Source organism: Pteropus alecto, unplaced genomic scaffold (assembly GCF_000325575.1).
Source record: "Pteropus alecto unplaced genomic scaffold, ASM32557v1 scaffold109, whole genome shotgun sequence".
NCBI classification, from domain to species: domain Eukaryota; kingdom Metazoa; phylum Chordata; class Mammalia; order Chiroptera; family Pteropodidae; genus Pteropus; species Pteropus alecto.
The window spans coordinates 6,138,337-6,158,880 of NW_006494608.1; the positions used below are offsets into that span (position 1 = coordinate 6,138,337).

A 20,544-nucleotide genomic window follows, 5' to 3' on the forward strand; every position below is an offset into this window, starting at 1 on the left:
AAGAATACATATATACTTTTTTTACACCCAAACAGTTGCCCCTGACGACCCCAGCAGAAAAATAGATGGTGATACAATTATTTTTTCAAATGTTCAAGAAAGATCCAGTGCGGTGTATCAGTGCAACGCCTCTAATGAGTATGGATATTTACTGGCAAATGCATTTGTAAATGTGCTGGGTAAGCTCTTTCTTTATTAAAAACATGGCAAATTAAAATAATGACTTCTGTTAATTTCCATTCATTCAGGAAAAATGTACTGAGGATCTACTAGGTACAATGCACAGTTCTTGGAGTTCTAAGGGATATGAGAAGATGGATAAGATACAAATCTTGCCCTAAAGAGTGTTACAGTCTGCTCTTAATGTTCTTTCATAACACAGTTTTTATAATGGGAAATTCTTCATTGTAGAAGTAATCAAATAGTCTGCTCCATTCATAGATGGGTAGACCAAGTGTCAAACCCCTGAATAGGAAAATAGCATCGTTCTGCCATTAATAACGGAATGCACTGCTGTTCCATTCTTGGGAACCGACAAGTTCAGTAACAGTCTCATGATTGTGATATTTTTACAATAAATCACTAATCATAATGTTTGGCTTTTATCCAAGTCACAGATATGCATTTATTTATTAATTTATAATAATGTGTTTAGAAAGCTGTGACATACTGAAACATATTCTAAAACAGTTGGTTTATGTGAACATTGTATTTCTCATTATGAACAAAACTACCAAAATAACAAATTTGGTGAAATTTTATGTGAGAATTTTTTATGGTACCAGGGAATTATATTTCAACTCTTCAAGTGTAGTAGGCTCCCTTGCAAACAAAATTAAAGTCAATAAGCTAACCAATACTTGATATTTTTCTTTCATCCTTAAAATGATCAACAAATCAAAAGAAGAGCTGAGCAGTTAAGATATCAGTGGATGTTTAGGAAGCAGTTTTTATTTCTGGTTCTGTTTTTTAGTCATCAGCTCTCTGCTTTTTTCTGCTTGTGTGTTTTTCACCACTCCTACCTACCCATCCCCATCATAACCCTAGGGTTATGACGGGCCAGTCACTCAACAAAAATATACTTAGCCATGATTTTTGTGCCAGGTACTGTGCTACTTTCTGGGAAACAATAAGAGTCCCATTCCCTGCCCTACAGAGACTCACAGTATAATAAATCAATTACTAAAATATTATGCCCGAATAAGATGTGGAGCATGAGGCAGAGGGAGAAAAATTGTATTTTTCTACCTTTAGAGAACATAAGGGCAGAGACATATTGGTTGTGCTTTACCATAAACTCTAATGGCCTTGAAACAAAATGCAATAAAATACCTAAATGTTTATTTTAATATTTACTTTGACTTTTAAAAATGTTTTTAGCTGAGCCACCACGAATCCTTACATCTGCAAACACACTCTATCAGGTCATTGCAAACAGGCCTGCTTTACTAGACTGTGCCTTCTTTGGGTCTCCTCTGCCTACCATTGAGTGGTAAGTATTCACTCTTTTTTTTTTTTTTTAATATTTACAATTGCTAAAGCCTTCAAATTGCTCAATATGTTGGGTTTTAGTCAGGGAACAGATAGGGGAAAGGCAGTGCAGAATCTATCACATATTAATTATTAAATTTTTCACAAATATTTATTAGCTACTTTAACATGAATAATCTATTTAGCAGCACACTTCGTCTACCACAGAAATGTATGTAAGTGTTTTTGAAAATATTTAAGATTGCTGTATTTTACAGTGCCATGGACTTCATGAATGGTGGCTGAAAGGATTGGGTGGGGGGCATTCCTTGATAATAAAATATCATTTGGGGTAGAAGAGAGGTTCTGTAAGCTCAAAACCAGAAAATGTTATGACTAGTCTTTACCTTTATGTAGTACCTTTCCACCTGAACTTTCTGACTTGGATCCATCAAACTCTCTTGTGCCCTTTTATTCTCAACTTTAGACCATCCTCTTTCATATGACACTCCTGGTATAAGTTCTATTCATCCTCCTAGCTTGCTTACTTTAGCAAGAGCTGAAAGAAACAAGGCTAGCATAGGCAACAGCTCAGAAAGAATGAGTGAAAGAAAATTAGAACATTCATTTGTTGATCATCTGTTAGGTTCCAGACACTGTGCAGGGCTCTACCTACTGATGTGAGATTAAAGATGGGTATAGGATTAAAGGATAATCTCCCCAGGTCACCAGTTCAACCAAGAGAAGAGAAGTATGGATGCTTGTGCAGATGATTTCCTAGTGAAGATGGCAGGTTAACATTTAGTCCAGCTTGACTTACCTTCACCTCTTTTCATCCATCCACACTTTTCCTCTCTGACACCAAGAAGCTGAAGGTACATATGATTTATATACATGCTTTATTTTTTTCTCCACTGAATATTTTCCTATTCATACTTTCAAAAGTACAATCCTTGTAACCTATAAATCAAAATCTCTAGAATTGTAGCCTGCAGATGGAATTACAAATACATCACAGTAGGGAAGGAAATGTCAAAAGGGCAGTCTTCATTTTGCCTATTTTATCACTTCTTTAGAGATAGAATACATAATAATGTGTTTCTTAAATTATGAATCTCTTATAATGAAAATTACAATATAAATATTTTGTATTGTCATCCTAATTCTTCAAGTGTCATTTATCATTGTATTCACCAGTTTTACATCCTGTCTTTATGTTTACTCCTGTGACTTATAAGCATGCAATATGCTTGTGCAGATTCTCATCTCTGAACTGGATACTACAATGCAGATCATGGTGTGTTGACCTTGAACGTGATAATTTATGTCTGACTTCAAATTATGATGTGTTTTATTTCTCATTATGATTATTTCCATAATGAAGGTTTAAAGGAGCTAAAGGTAGTGCTCTTCGTGAAGATATTTATGTTTTACACGAAAATGGAACTTTGGAAATTCCTGTGGCCCAAAAGGACAGTACAGGAAGTTATACATGTGTTGCAAGGAATAAGTTAGGAATGGCAAAGAATGAAGTTCGCTTAGAAATCAAAGGTAGGGCAAAATATTTTCAAGAATTATGTAACTTTGAGCAAATTCTCCAGCTTTGACAATGGATAACAATTACTTTAAATTCCAGATCCAACTAGGATCATTAAACAGCCTGAATATGCAATTGTGCAAAGAGGCAGCACAGTGTCCTTTGAATGCAGAGTAAAACACGATCACACCTTAATCCCCACTGTCACATGGCTGAAGGACAACGGTGAGCTGCCCAATGATGGAAGGTATTTGAAGACGATTCCTTTCCTCTCTTCTTTCTTTCTTTAAGCTGCTATTGAAATAAAGGTCTATTGTAGAGTGACTGACTGTGGTGTTTTTAAAGTTTCTAAAGTCTCCAAAATAGATATGCATTTTCTCCCTGCTGTAACATGTTCGTACCTAAAATGGTATCAAGTTATTGAAATAAGACCCTGAGAATGTTTGTCTATCATTGTGTGTTGGTCTCCTTTCAGGCCTTGGACAACATCCATTGTTTTTCTGCCTTGTACAGTGAGAACTCAGCTGATATTTTCATTACCATTCTACAAATAAGCAGAAATATGATCTCTTTAATCACCAGAGTGCATCTGAATCCTTGTCACTATTTTAAAGGACACTGGTTTTTATTTGGATAGGGAGTTTTCTTTTGATTTTACTTAAAGCCAGTAAAAAGAGAAGAAAGAATTTTAAAAAGCATTTAAAAGAGTCTGAGCATGTTGCAGTCCTGCAGCTTAGAATGGAAGAAAGATAGTATCTATTTTCTACGTGTGGCCCTCAATTTAACAAAGTACATAGGGTTGAAGATATGAACTTTAGCTTCGGGCAGTTTCAAGCATCACCCCCTCTTGGAAGGAATACTGTGCACTGGCGATTTCTGTGGTTTGCTTGCACCATACCTAAATGGTGCCCTGTTCCTTGTTAATAGCCCCCAAGAGAACTACATACCCTTCTCTTTATGCCCAGAGTGTCCATCTAGTCTATGCTTCAACTGTTCAGTTTTATTTGTGGAATCTGAGTTGATAAAGATGAGAAGGAAATATGAGGAAATGATCTTTGGGTTAAGTTGGTTAACACTTTAACTTGGAAATTCCCTGAGAAGACAGTAAATGACTTATGCAGCCTTGTTAAAACCTTGCATGAATCCTGTTTACATGGATTTGACCTACTAAGTGATGTTTCATGCCCACAAGTAACCTCTAGAAAACTTTTTGTTGTGATTGCTAATCTAAATCTTCCTGTTTCTAGTGATAAAGCTGATTACCATTCTTTGCATTTACTTTCTCCAAGAGCATTTATGCATGTGGCAAAAATGACACAAAATTTCTGCAGTAAATAGTAAATTATTTTAAAATATACACTTTTGTTAGACATTGAGCTGGATAAGTAATGTTCAGGTGTTTCTTAGCAGCAGAAGCAGTAGGTAAGCCCTCTAGTAAGGTAACCAGAGCTGCCCCACCTCACCTCTGGATGCTTCTGGGTCTCTAAAGAAGCTCCAAAAACTCCAGAGGCGTGGTTCATTGCCACTGGACCAGATGACTTGACAGCCCTTCTAATTCAAGGTTCTAATTCATTTTCAAATTATTAAATCTTATGTAATGTGCGCTGCAAGTCATCATCTTTCTCTTTTATCAAAGATCTAATGTGCTACAAATCTTCATCATCTTTCTCTTTTATCAAATTCACAGTTTCTTTCATGCCAGTAAAGCAAACATCAGATGTAATTGGATGTCCATTTCAATTTGAATGTGCTCTGAATGTGTTTTATTCACAGGTTCACTGTTGACAAGGACCATTTGGTGATAGCCGATGTAAGTGATGATGACGGTGGGACCTACACATGTGTGGCTAATACAACTCTGGACAACGTTTCTGCCAGTGCCGTGCTTAGTGTTGTTGGTAAGAACTAGAACACACACAGAGTAACTGGCTGCCCTGTTTTAGGTTGAAAGGAAAAATTGTCGATAGTAATTGTTTGCTTGTTATAGTTTTACAGTTTTATAGATGAGTTAAGTACCTACATTTTTCTTCTTTGAAAGATGCCTGTGAGGTATAATTTCAATATAAATATACTCTGTAGCAGCACTGGAATAAAATATTGGTTATGCATATTAGTGATATTTTATAAGAAAATTTGGGAAAATAATCTGCTTTTATTTAAATTTGAAGGCTTTCCCCCTCAGTGGTCCCCAACCCTTTTGGCACCAAGGACTTGTGCTCCTATGAGAATCTAATGCCTGGTAATTTGAGATGGAGCTGAGGCGGTGAAGCTAGCGCTGGGGAGAGGCTGCTCACCTCTTGCTATGCGACCTGGTTTCAAACAGGCCGGTCTATGGCCCAGGAGTTGGGGACCCCTGCCCTAACCTGTTACCGCCTGTTTATCAATGCCTTGTCTCACAGCTAAGCATGAGGCTTAGTTTATAACCTTAATCATGTTCAGTCTTTGTCTTCTGTGCTATCTTATATCTTTCCATTACTAATTGTGATTAAAATCCTTTATATTAATGTCCTTTCTAGCTCCCACTCCAACTCCAGCTCCCATTTACGGTAAACTAATGAGACTTCTTTCTCTATTTTCTGTCAAACAATTTCACATTTGCAGAATTACTTTCTTTTCTCTATCACATCATCATGTTTCTTTAAGGAAAGGGGCTCTGTCAAATGTTCTGTTGTGTTGCTCCCTTACTGCTATAAATCATTTCTTCATTATAACTCTGGAACTTCTCACTGAATATATTGTCACTCTTTTCTAAATATTTCATGCGTTATTATAAAGTCATTTCATTTGATAAGAGTCCCTCTTTGATATAATTTCCTTGTAAAGTAGGATAGCGTTTTTTCAAAAGCTATCATCCACATTTTACAGAATGTAAAAGTTATTTCAAATATTACACAATTAGATTTTTATTTCAGTATATTAAGAGTTATTTTGGAAAAATAAATGTTGTTTTGGGATTCCAGTTTCAAGAAATTTACATTGGAAAGCAGCGGATGTTTAGAACAACATTCAACCTTTGTATCAGAGAAAACCAACTCACTGTATGTTAACAAAAGATAAATCACTAAAGAAAAAACAAAAAGAGGGCACTTTCAATTTGTGTGATTTTCTGAGTCTGGAAAATAAGTCAGAAATTATTTCCAAAAATTTTTTTATTAAAGAACTCTCATCTTTATTAAGCATATAAATATATAAATTAATTTCGTGGCATAAATTCAGCTGGATTTTACATAGTATCTTTAATTATACTATGGAATCCCTGTCCTATATAGACATTTATTGCTTCTTTACTGATAGGAAAGAAGTATCTATATTTTTATATGGCCTCTGATCTTCCAAGAACCACAGTTACCCCCATGAGCAAGGTCAGGAAAAAGCCCATAGAGGAACATTAACTCTCTGGATCTCAGAAGCACCATTAGAAGAGGCAGATGTGCTTCTGGGACACCTTTATCTCAAAACATGACTGTACCTTGGTGTCCTCTGAGAGTAAGCACACCTCCTCATGTGCCTAACTGACTACTACACTGAGCATCTGCATAAGGTATGCTTACTGAGGGCCGCCTCAGTAAAATTGATGCTACCTATATAGCATCAATTTTAGAATTCCCTTAAAAATATTAATATTCTTCAGGAACCCCTAAGTCCATAAGTTAGCATGTTTTAGAAAGAGCATTTGAGTCTTCTTTAAACAATATATGTATTTGCCTGTATTTGTTTTTCGGCATTTACTATTCTGTTTCTCATTTATTAGAAATTAAGCTTTGATATTATTTTTTTTGTCTGTGCTCATTCATGTTTATGAGAAGACATATACTGAGCATGCTGGTGAACCATCCATACCCACTTCACTAGTTTTTGTTGGAAATGATTTAGTTTCATTTGAAAAAAAAGCAAGCAGAACTCATTGATGGGTTGTCTTGGGTGTGTTCGTGTGTTCCCAGCAACCTCAGTGGTTTCCATTTCATTTCAGTTGCATGCTTATTGAGTGTGCTATGTCTTTAATATATGTGCTATGTCTTTAACATATGACCTCTGTGAGTAGTGTCACAAGTAAAGGAGAACCTCATAAGGATGGATGGTTAATTATGATGTGTCTGTTTGGTCTACAGATGTCCCAAATCCTCCCTTTGATTTAGAATTGACAGATCAACTCGACAAAAGTGTTCAGCTGTCATGGACACCAGGCGATGATAACAATAGCCCTATTACAAGTATGTGGTGTCATTTGCTTTATCACTGATAAACTTAATGACCATTTGAAATATTTTATCATATGCAATAGAAATTCCTTACAGAGATATTTACTGGCATTCTCTGCATCATTACTTATGGAAAACATTTATTTATGGCTCTCTTTTCTTCAGAGCTAGAGTTATTCCTGGTTATAGTTTCTGCTATGTGATGCTAATTAATTGCTGAATATGTTAATTAAGCAAATACACTTTCATTTTGTGTTTAAGATCCATAAGAATCACCTTGAATTTCTAGCATCGTAGGAAAATAAATTGTAAGATTCATTTTGCCCATTAACATGGGAGAAAAGGACAGGAGGACCAGGTGCAGTGATGTCCAGTCTGTTAGGGAATTGAGACTCGGGGCGTAAAATGATTTTTCAAATTCACAATTGGTAACAGAACTGGGTGTTGACATCATGTCTGTTAACTTCCAGTCCCAAGTCTCCTTCTTCCAATTAGCCTTTGCTACAAAGTCGTGGCCCATCCAACAAATATCAATTCTTCACCTTGATGACATAAGCCTAGGGAATAAAATCAGATGTGGGACCATGCCAAAAGGACACTGGAATTGCTTACTAAAATTAGGTTGTAGATAAGCTTAGAAGTTTTAAAATCAGAAAGATACTTAAGAGAGTAGACTCAAGCAACACGAGCCTATAATATATTATTACCTTCAGGTGTATACTGCAGAAAGACTAAATTCTTTTCTCATGACTACCTAAGATTATTCTGAAATGTGTGTATTGACTTATTACACCTGCTGGGAAAGCAGAATATTTCTAATGAAATTAAATGGAACCCTCCTCTCTGGTTTGTATAATTTAGCAGTGTTCCTTTCTCAATTGAGTATTGTTCAGTGTCCATGATCAGAACACTCATTCATTCATGCTGAGTCTTCCAGTTAACACATTAGCCAGACTTAGCTGGTTAGGATGCTTGGAGACTTTTTTCATCTGTGTTAAAATTATACTATTAGATATCAAGGCATTCCTACTCGTTCATTTATTCACTCCATTCAACAGATATGTATTGAGAGTCTATTATGTACTAGGCATTGTTCTAAAACAAAACAATCAAAAATCTCTGCCCGTATGGAGTTTATATTTTAGTCGAGGACACAAATAAGATAAAATTAATAATATATATTATGTTATTGTGAACAATGTCTTTATATATTTCTATATATGTACATGGGCACACATACACACACACACACACACACACACACACACGCACGCACGCACGCACTACTTAGAGCTCCCTTCAAGAGAGAACATGCTGCAAAGAGTATTAATAGCAGGCTCCATCTGCTGCACCTTCCCTAAGGATCTGCTGTAGTGTTCACGTGAGGCCCATCTCTTCCTGAGCTATTCTAGTGACTGAGCACAGCGAGGGACCTAGAGCTCAGCCACATCTAATGCAGAACTTTACTCTAGGGCTCCTCATTGACCTGTCTGAGACTATTTGTACTGCAGTGTGAGGCTTTTCCTACACATCCTTCCATTCACAGATGTCAGATCTGTATCATGGTCTGAAAATCTTCCCTGCCTACTCCTGCTTTCTCTCCCTTTTATCTTCTACAGGCATTTCCCCAAAATAGTCTCTTGCACTTTTAATTCTGTCTTCGCATCTGCTTCTTAGAGAACTCAAGCACATATATATCTATACACATGGTTGTATGTGTGTATGTTGTATATGTGCATCTGTATATGGTGCATATATTTAGAACATGCAAAAAAAAAACAAAGCATAAGAAGGAGGTTTAGGAATATAGGGTTCGGGGGTATAGTTATGAATAGGGTAGTCAGGAAAGGCCACATTAAGAAGGTAACATTTGAGTATGTCAGTAAAGACGTGAGAAAGGAGGAAGTGAACACACTGTGCGATTTCTGGGGGAAGAACTTTCCTTGCAGAGCAGGAAAAAGAGCAAAGGACCTAAAACAGGAGGCATGTCTGCTGGGAGACCAGTGTAGCTGGAGTGAAATGGATAAGAGAAAGTGAAGTAAGAGAAAACGTCAAAGAGGTAAAGAGTTGGTGGGTGGGGGTAAAGTGTGAACTTGCAGGTCATTGGAGGGATTTAAGTGGAAGAGTGATTTGTGGATCACTCTAGCTGTTCTATTGAAAATCATCCCTTAATTCTCAAACTGCATTGAAGTACCCTGTAGAACCTCAGCAAACTCACCTGGGTGCTTCAGGATATTTTAAGTTTTTGATTTGTAAATTTTGATATTTAAAAAGTAGAGTGATAACTCTCCAGCATCACATGAAATATTAGTTTAAGGCAGCTTACAGTTTCAACATGATATTGATGCATCACATTGTAATGATGCCTCATCTCTGCAAAGCCTTTGTTATGATAAAAAAACAAGGACCACATGAAAATCATTGTAGAACAGGAAATGAGGAAGATGGTATCTAATCTGTTTACAAGGTTTCAGAAGTTACGCAGTGTCCAATAGGTTTTAAGTTGTTAAGACATAACTATTAAGTCATATGGACCTATTTACATGGAAATATTAGATATTTCTTTTGCCCTAAGGGAGCCATGAAAAAAATTACTGAGACAGTAAGTATACCATGAACTGAGAAAGTTTGGAAATTTGTGAGTAAGGAGGTTATGCAATAATTCAGGCCAAAGATTATGGTGGCTTGGAATAGGCCAAGCGGGATGGAGGTGCCGAGAAATGGTCACCTTGCATATATTTTAAAAGGAGAGCCAACAGGACTATTGAGAGTTTGAAAGGAGAGGAGCTAAGAAGGACCTGAGTTGTCACTATGAAGTTGGGGAGGAAGATGGGGATTAGTCTTGTTCTTATTTAATTTGAGATGCTGTAATACATAAGCAGGTTGAGTTGTTGAGTAGGCAATTAACTATCCGAGTCTGCGGTTCAGAGGAAAGGCAGGGGCTGCAGATATAAATGTGAAAGTCATCAGTTTTTGAGTCTGCAGATCACTTGCAAATTAATGTAGATTGAAGGAGAACACTAAGTACTTAGCTTCAGGGCACTGCAACACATGTTTCTAGTTCATGTTCATATCAATAACTCATATTATGGTACATGGCACATAGTAGGCAATTAATGAATATCTAAACACCTATTGTTTAGAAGGATAAGACATGTACATACCACAAAATTTTAGTAAATGCAAGAGATTATGCACTGAGAAGTGAGTCTTCCTACCACTCCTGATTCCTAGTTCCTCTGGTAACACCAGTGGTACTGTGTATATCCTCCGAGAGATAATAAAGTACATTCAAGTGTATACATATCTGTATATGTCATAATAAACCTTTTTAATTTTTGCACAAGTGTAGTATCAAGCACACACTGTTCTATACTTTACTTAGTTTGACTTAATGATATGTTTTAGAAATCGTTCCATTTCAGTGCATGTGGAGTAACCCAATTCATTTTTTCCAACAGCAGAGTATGCCATTATATGGATGTACCATAATTTTTAAATCATTGTCCTGTTGATGAACATTTAGGATGTTTGCAATTAGGTTGTTTCAACTGCGAACAATGCTACAATGTGGATTTTTTCCCTGTGTTTTTGAGCATAGGCATGAGTACATTTGTTCAAAATAAATTACTAGAAGTACAATTTCTCAATCAAAGGGTATCTGAGTTAAATATTGTTAGATATTCTAAATTGTCCTCTATAAAAGTTGTACCAATTTACACTTCCCACAAAGAATGAGAATGCTTGTTTCCTTATGTCATAGTCAACAAAGTATGTTCAGCTTTTGATTGTTGCCAGTCTATTTAGTGGAAAATTGTATTTAACTGTATTTAATTTAACTTGTTATGAAAAAATTGATCTTTTCATATATTTAAACTTTTCTAGGGGTACGTGGATCTCTTCTAAATAGCTTTAAGTAACTAAACTCAACATGCTAGAGAAATTATTGGGTATGCTTAAGTATTAAAGATGATGATAGAACTCTGAAATCAAAATACTCTAATGGAATATTTCTTGAAAGTGAAATAATTCCTGTTTGACTATTCCTGTTAGATTGCCTTATTAGTTATCCTAGCACCCTACCCTTGCATGACTGAATTCACTGTCTTGTGTTTATTGTGTGTGTGTGTGTGTGTGTGTGTGTGTGTGTGTGTGTGTGTGTTGTGTCCAGAATTCATCATTGAATATGAAGATGCAATGCATGAGGCAGGGCTGTGGCACCACCAAACTGAAGTTCCTGGGACACAGACCACAGCCCAGCTGAAGCTCTCACCTTATGTGAACTACTCCTTCCGAGTGATGGCAGAGAACAGCCTTGGGAGGAGCTTACCCAGCGAGGTATCTGAACAGTATCTGACTAAAGCTGCAGGTAAAGCAGGACTTTTAAGATATGAAATAAAATAGAAAAGTTTTCCACTGTTTGGAAAATACTAAAGCTTACATGCATGTGGCTGTTTAACTTCTAGAACCAGATAAAAATCCCACAACTGTGGAAGGACTAGGATCAGAGCCTGATAATTTGGTGATTACATGGAAGGTGAGCTGTGTATGAAGACTTTAACTGTCCTCAGCATATTTTAGACTGAAAAAAAAACTTGTTTCCCATTTTACCCATTTTGGAAAAAAATATATGCGATATTGCTTTATTTAAAGGATAGTGTTGTGTAGTAGTTAAAAGCTTGATCCTTGGAGCCAAAATGAATGAGTGCAAATCCCAGCTTTGCCATTTACCAACTGCGTGACTTTAAGCCAGTTGTTTAACATCTCCGCTATGTGTTTGTATGATAGGAATAACAAGAGAAACAACGTCATAAAATTAAAGGAGTTAATATATACATAAGGCCTAGAAGGTGCCTAGCACATATGTGTGCTCAGTGAATGCTAGCTAGTAGTATCATCATTATAGAGAACCATTTAGAAGACATGTATCAAGTTATTCCCAGTAGTCAACTTCTTTGCTTTTCTTTTTGGCTGATCTGTATTTCCTGAACTTGGAAAATTAACATATATTTACCTGTGTAATTTTAAAATTTATTTTAGATAGAGCTATTCATGCACACTTATATTCATACACATTCGTACCTACTTATATACATACATACATGTAGAAACAGGGTAGAGTGCAAGCCAACCTCTTTTTTTTTTTTTAATAAAAAAGCAGTTCACAAGTTTTAGTCTCCAAGTAAAATAGACAGTGATATACTGTCACACAAACAGGACTTTATAAAGGAACCTATATAACTGAATGTTTTAAGTCACCCACCCTTGACTGTGGAACCAAAGTTTGAGAGGCATATGTGGTATTTACTCCTTCACTATAGAAATTAACAAGCTTTGAAATGTTTACCCCAAATAAGCTTTGAATCTCATCAAAAATGAGAAAAAAGATAAAAGGGCCATATTTTGGTGTTTCAGTGCTCTCTTTCTTTAAGTCTGGGAGTCAGTTTTGCTGTTCCAATAAAAGGTTGTTCAGTCAATCTGTTTTATAAGCTCTGATTATTTGGCTTCTCTTGCAGCCCTTGAATGGTTTTGAATCTAACGGGCCAGGCCTTCAATACAAAGTAAGCTGGCGCCAGAAAGATGGTGATGATGAATGGACGTCTGTGGTTGTGGCAAATGTATCCAAATATATTGTCTCGGGCACGCCAACCTTTGTACCATATCTGATCAAAGTCCAAGCCCTGAATGACGTGGGGTTTGCTCCAGAGCCACCTGTCGTCATGGGACATTCTGGAGAAGACCGTAAGTGGCTGATGCTATTTCGTTTTTACTTTTTCCCAGCAAAACAGGCTTATAAGCCAAGTCTATTTCCAGAGGTGTGTAGATTGGGAGGAAGAGAGGCAGCAAGTATTTTGTTCAACATTTCTGAATTTAAACAGCCTGCTATGTAGAAAATAGGTTCAGAATGTTAAAAGTTATTACTTTAAAAAAAAAAAGTATGTTATTCTTACAAAGTCAAATGAACAAATCAAAAATCTACTCTTAATACTTGAAAATTCATAGAATAGGGCTGAAGCATGCTTCAAATGAAGCCAAAATTATTAGTGACATTTTTTGCATGAAATTCAAAATAACATTGATACTTCAACCGCCCCACACCCCCCATTTCCTTCTTTCTCTAGTCCCAATGGTGGCTCCTGGGAATGTGCATGTGAATGTGGTGAACAGTACCTTAGCCGAGGTGCGCTGGGACCCGGTACCACTGAAAAGTATCCGAGGACACCTGCAAGGCTATCGGGCAAGTGAAGGGAGACCTTTCTTGTTCTTTCCTTAGGATCAGGCCATCAGTGAATGCCAGATGCATTTCTCTTGGTTGGAAGAGGCCTTGAGAGTTCATCTGGTTTGTTGCCTCCAGCAGGCCACATCTAAATAACCCCAGCTAGAGCTGAATCTAAATCTCACTGTATCAATAGTGAGAAAATAAACATGTTTTCTCCATATTATCCACAGATAATATAACATTTCCAACTAAACAACATATGCACAAATTGGGGAAAACTAATGTTTAAAAAGCTAGATTATAACAAAATGCACCAAACTTTAAAGCAGTACTGACCACATGTATTGAACACACAAATAATGTAGATTTTTTTTTTTAATATTTCAGGTTGTACTTTAAGATCGTATAGTCCCATCTGGGTCATTATGAATATCAATTATCTTTGTTCTTGGGAAGCACAGAAAGACTGGTTTATAGAGATTTTAGATTGCTAGGCAGTCAAAGAACTGTTTTTACACCCACAAAGAAAGTCACTACTTTGGTTTGTGAACCTTGACCCCTAGAGCTTTTACACTGCATCATGATCAGTTTTATTTTTTTCTCTATCATTGCCAGATTCTGTATATATGCTGACTTCTCTTGAAATGCCTTAAACTCCTAAGAAGAATTTAAGAGGACTTATAAAATAATTACATATTTTTAACCAGAGTTAATCAACACTCTATTAGTTAATTAACTACAATTTAATACATAAAAATAAGTACTTTTAACTAGGTGATGAAGTTTGGCTTAGTGAGAAAGCCCTAGACTTAGAGTAGAGAGCCCACTGTGACTCTTGTTGCCCTGTGGCTTTGGGCAAGTCACTTGGTAACCCAGAGGCTCATGTGTACTATAGGAATAATAATAATAAAAGCTTCACCATGGTTTTTAGAATGAAACTAAATGATATATTATACATGAAGTTATATTAACTCTGGAAAAACATGTAAATTTGGCCAGTAATGTTTATTTTTAGAATATTTTATATATGTAAGACACTGAAATTCTTCTCTTGTCTTTTAGAGAGAACTGTATGGGTTTCATGCTGTTTCATTTATTTCAATTATATTCCTCAACAAATAGTATAGCCCAGCTTCATCACATCTTCTTAATTTAATTTTTCTCATCATTTGTGGGCTTCTACTCAAGATCAATACCTCTCAGATTTTCCAGCAATCTAAAATGCACCAAGAGAATTGGGGGGGCGTGGGGGGGGTCGGGCATGCAGAATGTAAACTTTTCATCTTGTTTGCTTCTTTTTACATCCCTGACTTCTGTTCTTACTGCTTCAGATTTACTACTGGAAGGCACAGAATTCATCAAAAAGAAATAGACGCCACATTGAGAAAAAGATCCTCACTTTCCAGGGAAGCAAGACCCACGGCATGTTGCCAGGGCTGGAGCCCTTTAGCCACTACACACTGAACGTCCGCGTAGTCAATGGGAAAGGGGAAGGCCCAGCCAGCCCCGACAGGGTCTTTAATACTCCAGAAGGAGGTATGGGGTAGACATGTCCCTGAGATCCTAACAACATCTGGCACATGCTGAGGGGCTTTGCATGACATAAGGGCCCCCAAATAAAGTATATTCTGGAAGCCAAACGTGATTTTTCCATAGATGAACACAGCACATACAGAGCTGGAAAAGTATCAGTTCATATGTGGAAGGCTTCAGGTCACAAAATGCTGCCCTAAAATCCCTTCTCTCTTGACTTAAAATTTTTATTTATTTGTGTCCTGACCTGAAGCAAGTTATAAAACTTCTGTAAGCCTCAGGTACCTCACCTGAAAAGCATGAGAACTAAATGTGATACCCTAACAAAAACATCTGGAAAAGAAAATAATCCTATGTCATAATTTACTTCTTTCTCAGTGCACCTTCATAGTTAATGCTAAAGATGAGCTGAGTTAGACTGTTGAAAATCTTGACAAAATGGGTTGGGAAGAGAAGGAAAAAGTCATTGCAAATATGGGCCACTGCAAGAGAAAGAGCAAGGGAGGATCAAATATACACTGATGTGGCAGTGGGAGCAGGGACATGGGGGCCAAGTGGATGAGGGAGAGAAGAGCCATAAGTAAGAAAGATAGGGATTTTAAAAGGCACTAAAAATCATCCTTACCTATTTTGAATTTTTTCTCAAGCCAGGATTGAAAATGAGCTGGATAACTTCTGTGGATTCTTTAGGCCTTTTAGATAAAAGCAGTTCACAGACATACCATGTCCTGGCTCATGGTTGAAGGGCTTGTAATGTTGGCAGCTGCCCAACAGCCTGAGAGTCATCTTGTGTCCCAGCTCTCATCCCATGACAAGTGCTGGTCCTCAGTCTCATTGTTCCTTAGAGGTTAAGGGATCCTTCTACTTGAGGCTTTCTCAAGTGAGACCTCAAACTTATCCTTTAGATGGTTCAGAGGAAAGTGTCATAGAGGAAGGTGTCAAGAGATGATCAGAGAATTTAAGGATAAAGAAGAGGAAATAGACTGAAGACACAAAGGTGTAAAACAGCATGACTCCTTCAGGGAACTGTAAGTTGTGTCACTGGATGGTGAGAAAAGAGAGGAAGGTCAGCTAGAGAGGAACCGTATCATGGATGGTCTTAAATGCTATGGTTGTTATAAGCCAGAGGCTCTTAACTGGTGGCTATAGTCTCATAGGGGGTCAATAAATGAGTTTAAGGAGCTTGTGAACTCTCTAATCTTGTATGCAAAATGTGTGTATTTTTCTGGGGAGAGTTTATGGCTGTCATCAGATTCTCAAAGGGGTCTGTAATCTCTAAAAGTTAGGAACCACTTATTGGTTTGGGGAAGCTTTGAACAGTGTGCCAGGACTGTTCTAGGCCTAGGAAAAGGCCATGGAGGGCCTGAAGTGGAGTGGTGGCAGAGAGGAGGGGAGGGAATGGGTGTGGTTGAGGTGAACAAAGTAGAATTGACAGGATTTAGTGTCCCAGGAGATGGTGGAAATTAGGCAGAGGGAAAAATTTAGGTTGAGTCCTTGGTTTCTGACTAATGTGACAGGAGGGACAGTGGTGCCATTGGTGGATCTAGGGAATATGGTAGGTTGGGTAGAGGCGGTAACGATCGTGAGCGAGAGCTGCTACCATCCATCATCCTTTTTTAAGGAGTGAATAAAAGAAGCCCAGGCATGTCCCCTCTAGTAACTTGCCAGCCTCTCTCATAGAAAACCTGACACCCTGCAGGCCTTTGCAGAGCCGGGGGTTTGCCAGCACTGGGGCTTTTCTCCATCACCATGAGATGCTGGACATCTGTCAGCTCACCTCTCCGGATGAGAAGTGCTCTGCACCTGGGCAGGCTGGCTCATGCCCAGAGCCCAGCAGGCAGGATGCTCCGACTGTTTGGAGACACCTGGTTTGTTGGGGGAAAACAGCCCTTAATAGCCCAGAACACAGCTGCTTCTCTACTCAAAGGTCTGGTTAGAATAGTTTCACTTAGTTACTAGTTTACTTTTATTAATCATCATTCATGAAACAAATAAGTACTGTCTCTTTTTAAAATATTGGTTTGAGTCTGTATAAAGGCAAAGTCTTTTCGTATTTTGAGAGGATGGTTTTAATGAATCTAATGGAAATGGTGAGAAAGAAAGAGGAAGAGAATAATTAAATGGATACCTGTCACAGATTTCTATTTATTTATTTTTAGCTGAATCAGGAACAAGAATGTGCTAAGAAAAACAAAAATTTTGATGAATTGTGTAAATATAGTGAAATACGTCATTTTAATACATTTTGAAATATTCAAAAACCTTTGTATTGACTCCATGTTCTCTTTATAAGTCCCCAGTGCCCCGTCCTCTTTGAAGATTGTTAATCCAACCCTAGACTCTCTCACTTTGGAATGGGACCCACCAAGCCATCCGAATGGCATTTTGACTGAGTATACCTTAAAATACCAGCCAAGTAAGTTCCTGGGAGAAAATAAAGGGAAAATATCATTTAAAAGGGGAAACAACTGTTATCTTAACATACAAACTGAGTATTTCTTTATAGCTGTAGAATTTATACATATACCTTCAAGTGTTATTCCAGAAGGAACTTCAAATGATACTTATTAAAGAAAAATGGCATACATGCTATTGAAAATTAAGTATTATCTAGAATAATCTGTATTTGGGCATGGGGTTTAGGTAGATGCTATCATTACATTAGGTAGAGGTAATCTATAACTAGAGAATAGTGAGAGGGGTTCCTTTGTCACAGGCTTCTGAAGATGAGGTTTGGGGTTATTTAATAATACATTACTCCACCTCTCCACCTGCGAAAACACAGAGCTGAGAAATGCTATTTTTACTCAATTATAAAATTTCTCTAGCTTAAAAGCCAATGAGGAATATATTTCCCCTTGTTATGACACATTATAAGAGCTGTAAAAGATTATTAGTTATGTCAGGCAAAAAGCGAGTAGGGTTACAGAAGTCAGTGTAATCCGAGTTCGACATTTTTGGTGGATACATTTATTTATAATAGTATCCTATAGCAATTAATGGGGAATGCACTTGTTTATTATTTTTTCTTGACAGTTAACAGCACCCATGAATTAGGTCCTCTGGTAGATTTGAAAATTCCTGCCAACAAGACACGTTGGACTTTAAAAAATTTAAATTTCAGTACTCGGTATAAATTTTATCTCTATGCACAAACGTCAGCAGGATCAGGAAGTCAGATAACAGAGGAAGCAGTAACAACTGTGAATGAAGGTAAGATGGGTATGTATAAAATTCATAAAACTATAAATATTGTGAAACAAAAATATTTTAACTTAAATTTATGCTTTCCTTCTTACCATGGAGTAGCCATCTTACCCAATTAATACAAACACTTACTTGTAATTTCTCATTTTGATATATATAAAATCAATTATTTAATTCATATTAAAATAACAGCTTGACATTTGTTTTCTAAGTCCTTATGAAATTTTTAAACTTTTATTAAAACATTGAGGTGAGAGTGGAAGATTACACTATTTTGCCACACTTGACTTTGAAGTTCAAGGCAACAGTTTTTTTTCTATTTACTACTTTACATATATACATACACACATATACATACACATACATGTAATACATATAGATGCACACATATGTATATACAAATAAATATATTTAATTCTAGCTCTGATCTTGATTCGCCAGAAAATAATTTGCTATTTTACATTCTGATTTAGGTTTTCTAACAAGGAAATTGAAACAGCTCTTAAATAGGGCATTTATTTTGTGTTAGAGCATGGGACTTGATAATTTGGTATGCCATGTGGTAAAGAAAGCAAAATAGTCCCTATAAGTATCTAGAAAATGAATTAACACTTTCTTTCATACTTTTAAAAATTATTTTGAAAAACTTAATGAAAATGATCAAAAATATTGTAAAATTAGATTTTGTTTTTGCATGTCTCTAAATTGTAGCATTCTTTAAAGATTATTTATTTGATTATCTTCCATAGCATAAGAAATTGACATTTCTACCAAAAATTGGTTTGAGATAGCCTAAGCCTTCTTACATTATAATAGGCAAGTATGAATAGTATACCTTAAGTAATGTGTGGATTGGATTACTGGGTAAGTTTGAGGACGCCAACGTATCTTTGTCCCCTGTACCTGATATGGTACACTTCATTCTTCTTGCATGCTTTAGCATTTTATTAAGTGTTTTATATAGCTTTACATGATCATGGGTGTGTTACATTTAACTATATAGTGTCCTATTTCTGTTTCCCTTCATTAAAGCTGGTATTCTTCCACCTGATGTAGGTGCAGGCAAAGGTAAAATAATTCATCTGCATGACTTTATACATGTGTGAAATTTGCAATGTTAAACATGGGGAAGTGCAGCATGGGTTAAAAGAGAAAATAAAATAAGCTTTGAAACACCAAAAGAAAGAGAAGATCTTGGAAGTTCTTGGCTTTAAATTTAACATCTAGTCTTTTTTACAAATAGAAAGCCACACATTGAATTCTTCTAAGACGTCTTCTCAAGACTTATCCCTGGTACAAATCTTAATCTTAGCTACTAATGATATGATTATGGCTGAATCAGACAAGATCAAAACTTTGGATTTATCAGAGATCCTCCATACAGTCGTGCCACATATTAAAGGTTCAGAAACATTAGTCTTGTGATTAAAACAGCCTGTAAGAAATCAGATCAACTGAGCTTTCCATTCTAATCTGATTTACCTGTACTCAATAGGCACAGTGTACACTTTGCTGGCATTACACTACACTGTCCGTTTGAAATTTCAGCTTAGCAAATTAAAATCTCCCCACCAGGATCCCCTATGAGCAAGACTTCCAATCAGCCTGCATGCTCTATTCAGTTGTGTTACTCCATCCTGTCTTCACCAAACTGCTCAAGTCTCCTCCTCCTGGGTAATAGCCAACTATCACAATAGGTTACTTTTGTTCTCCTCTATTTCTCACAAGTCTCTAGGTGAGAAAGATTTGTCAAGAGAATGGCGTTTGTAATATGTAATATGTAATGCTGCCTGTAATTGCCACTTGAGGCAATCCCAAAGATTCCCCATCTTTGACTCTTAGTCATTGGTTGATCTGTCAGCTCTTTAGATAACAGCGGAGTCCCTGCCACAGGACACTGTTTTCACGCGGAGTACCCCTCACCAGCGGTTTCCTTGGGCTTTGACAGACTAAATGAGTACAAATAGGAATCAAGAAAAAGACCAAGAAAATAAGTGCTTTGCCCTGATATGTGTATGTGTGTATATAAATACACACATATCCACACATATATGTATATATGTATATATATATGCATATACATATATAAATCTTCTATGTTCTTAGAAATTTGCCTATATTCAGAGTCTTGATAGACTGTAAAATGTAGATCAGATAAATTTGAATAAGAACTGTAGCCATTTCTGTAATCTTAATGTTATATATGTGTTTTTAGACTTGAAAGGACAAAGTTGTAAAAATTCAAAATTTCCACAGTAATATAAAAAGATATAAACTATATATATATTTCTTTCCTTGGATATTTGATATCATTTAAAATAATCCTTGATTGTTTTACAATAACTTATTTCTGCGTTCCCCTTGTAACCTTTCATTGG

The 20,544-nt window shown here is 36.6% G+C and overlaps 1 protein-coding gene across 21 annotated transcripts in view; it reads left to right on the top strand.

Annotated features, from left to right (window-relative positions):
• The window catches only part of NRCAM (neuronal cell adhesion molecule), a 259,076-nt gene that overhangs the window by 219,711 nt on the left and 18,821 nt on the right, over positions 1-20,544 (top strand). For 16 of the 21 annotated variants that reach the window (XM_025041894.1, XM_025041891.1, XM_025041895.1 and 13 more), the window contains 13 exons: positions 36-179; positions 1,381-1,492; positions 2,855-3,021; positions 3,107-3,254; positions 4,781-4,905; positions 7,117-7,218; positions 11,378-11,575; positions 11,673-11,743; positions 12,723-12,948; positions 13,329-13,444; positions 14,758-14,962; positions 17,253-17,375; positions 17,996-18,172. In XM_025041894.1, coding sequence (XP_024897662.1) covers positions 36-179; positions 1,381-1,492; positions 2,855-3,021; positions 3,107-3,254; positions 4,781-4,905; positions 7,117-7,218; positions 11,378-11,575; positions 11,673-11,743; positions 12,723-12,948; positions 13,329-13,444; positions 14,758-14,962; positions 17,253-17,375; positions 17,996-18,172 — 1,914 coding nt within the window. Of the gene's footprint in view, positions 1-35; positions 180-1,380; positions 1,493-2,854; positions 3,022-3,106; positions 3,255-4,780; positions 4,906-7,116; positions 7,219-11,377; positions 11,576-11,672; positions 11,744-12,722; positions 12,949-13,328; positions 13,445-14,757; positions 14,963-17,252; positions 17,376-17,995; positions 18,182-19,198; positions 19,235-20,544 lie in introns of all 21 variants that reach the window. The other 5 variants (XM_025041901.1, XM_025041903.1, XM_025041905.1 and 2 more) reach the window with 2 other exon arrangements.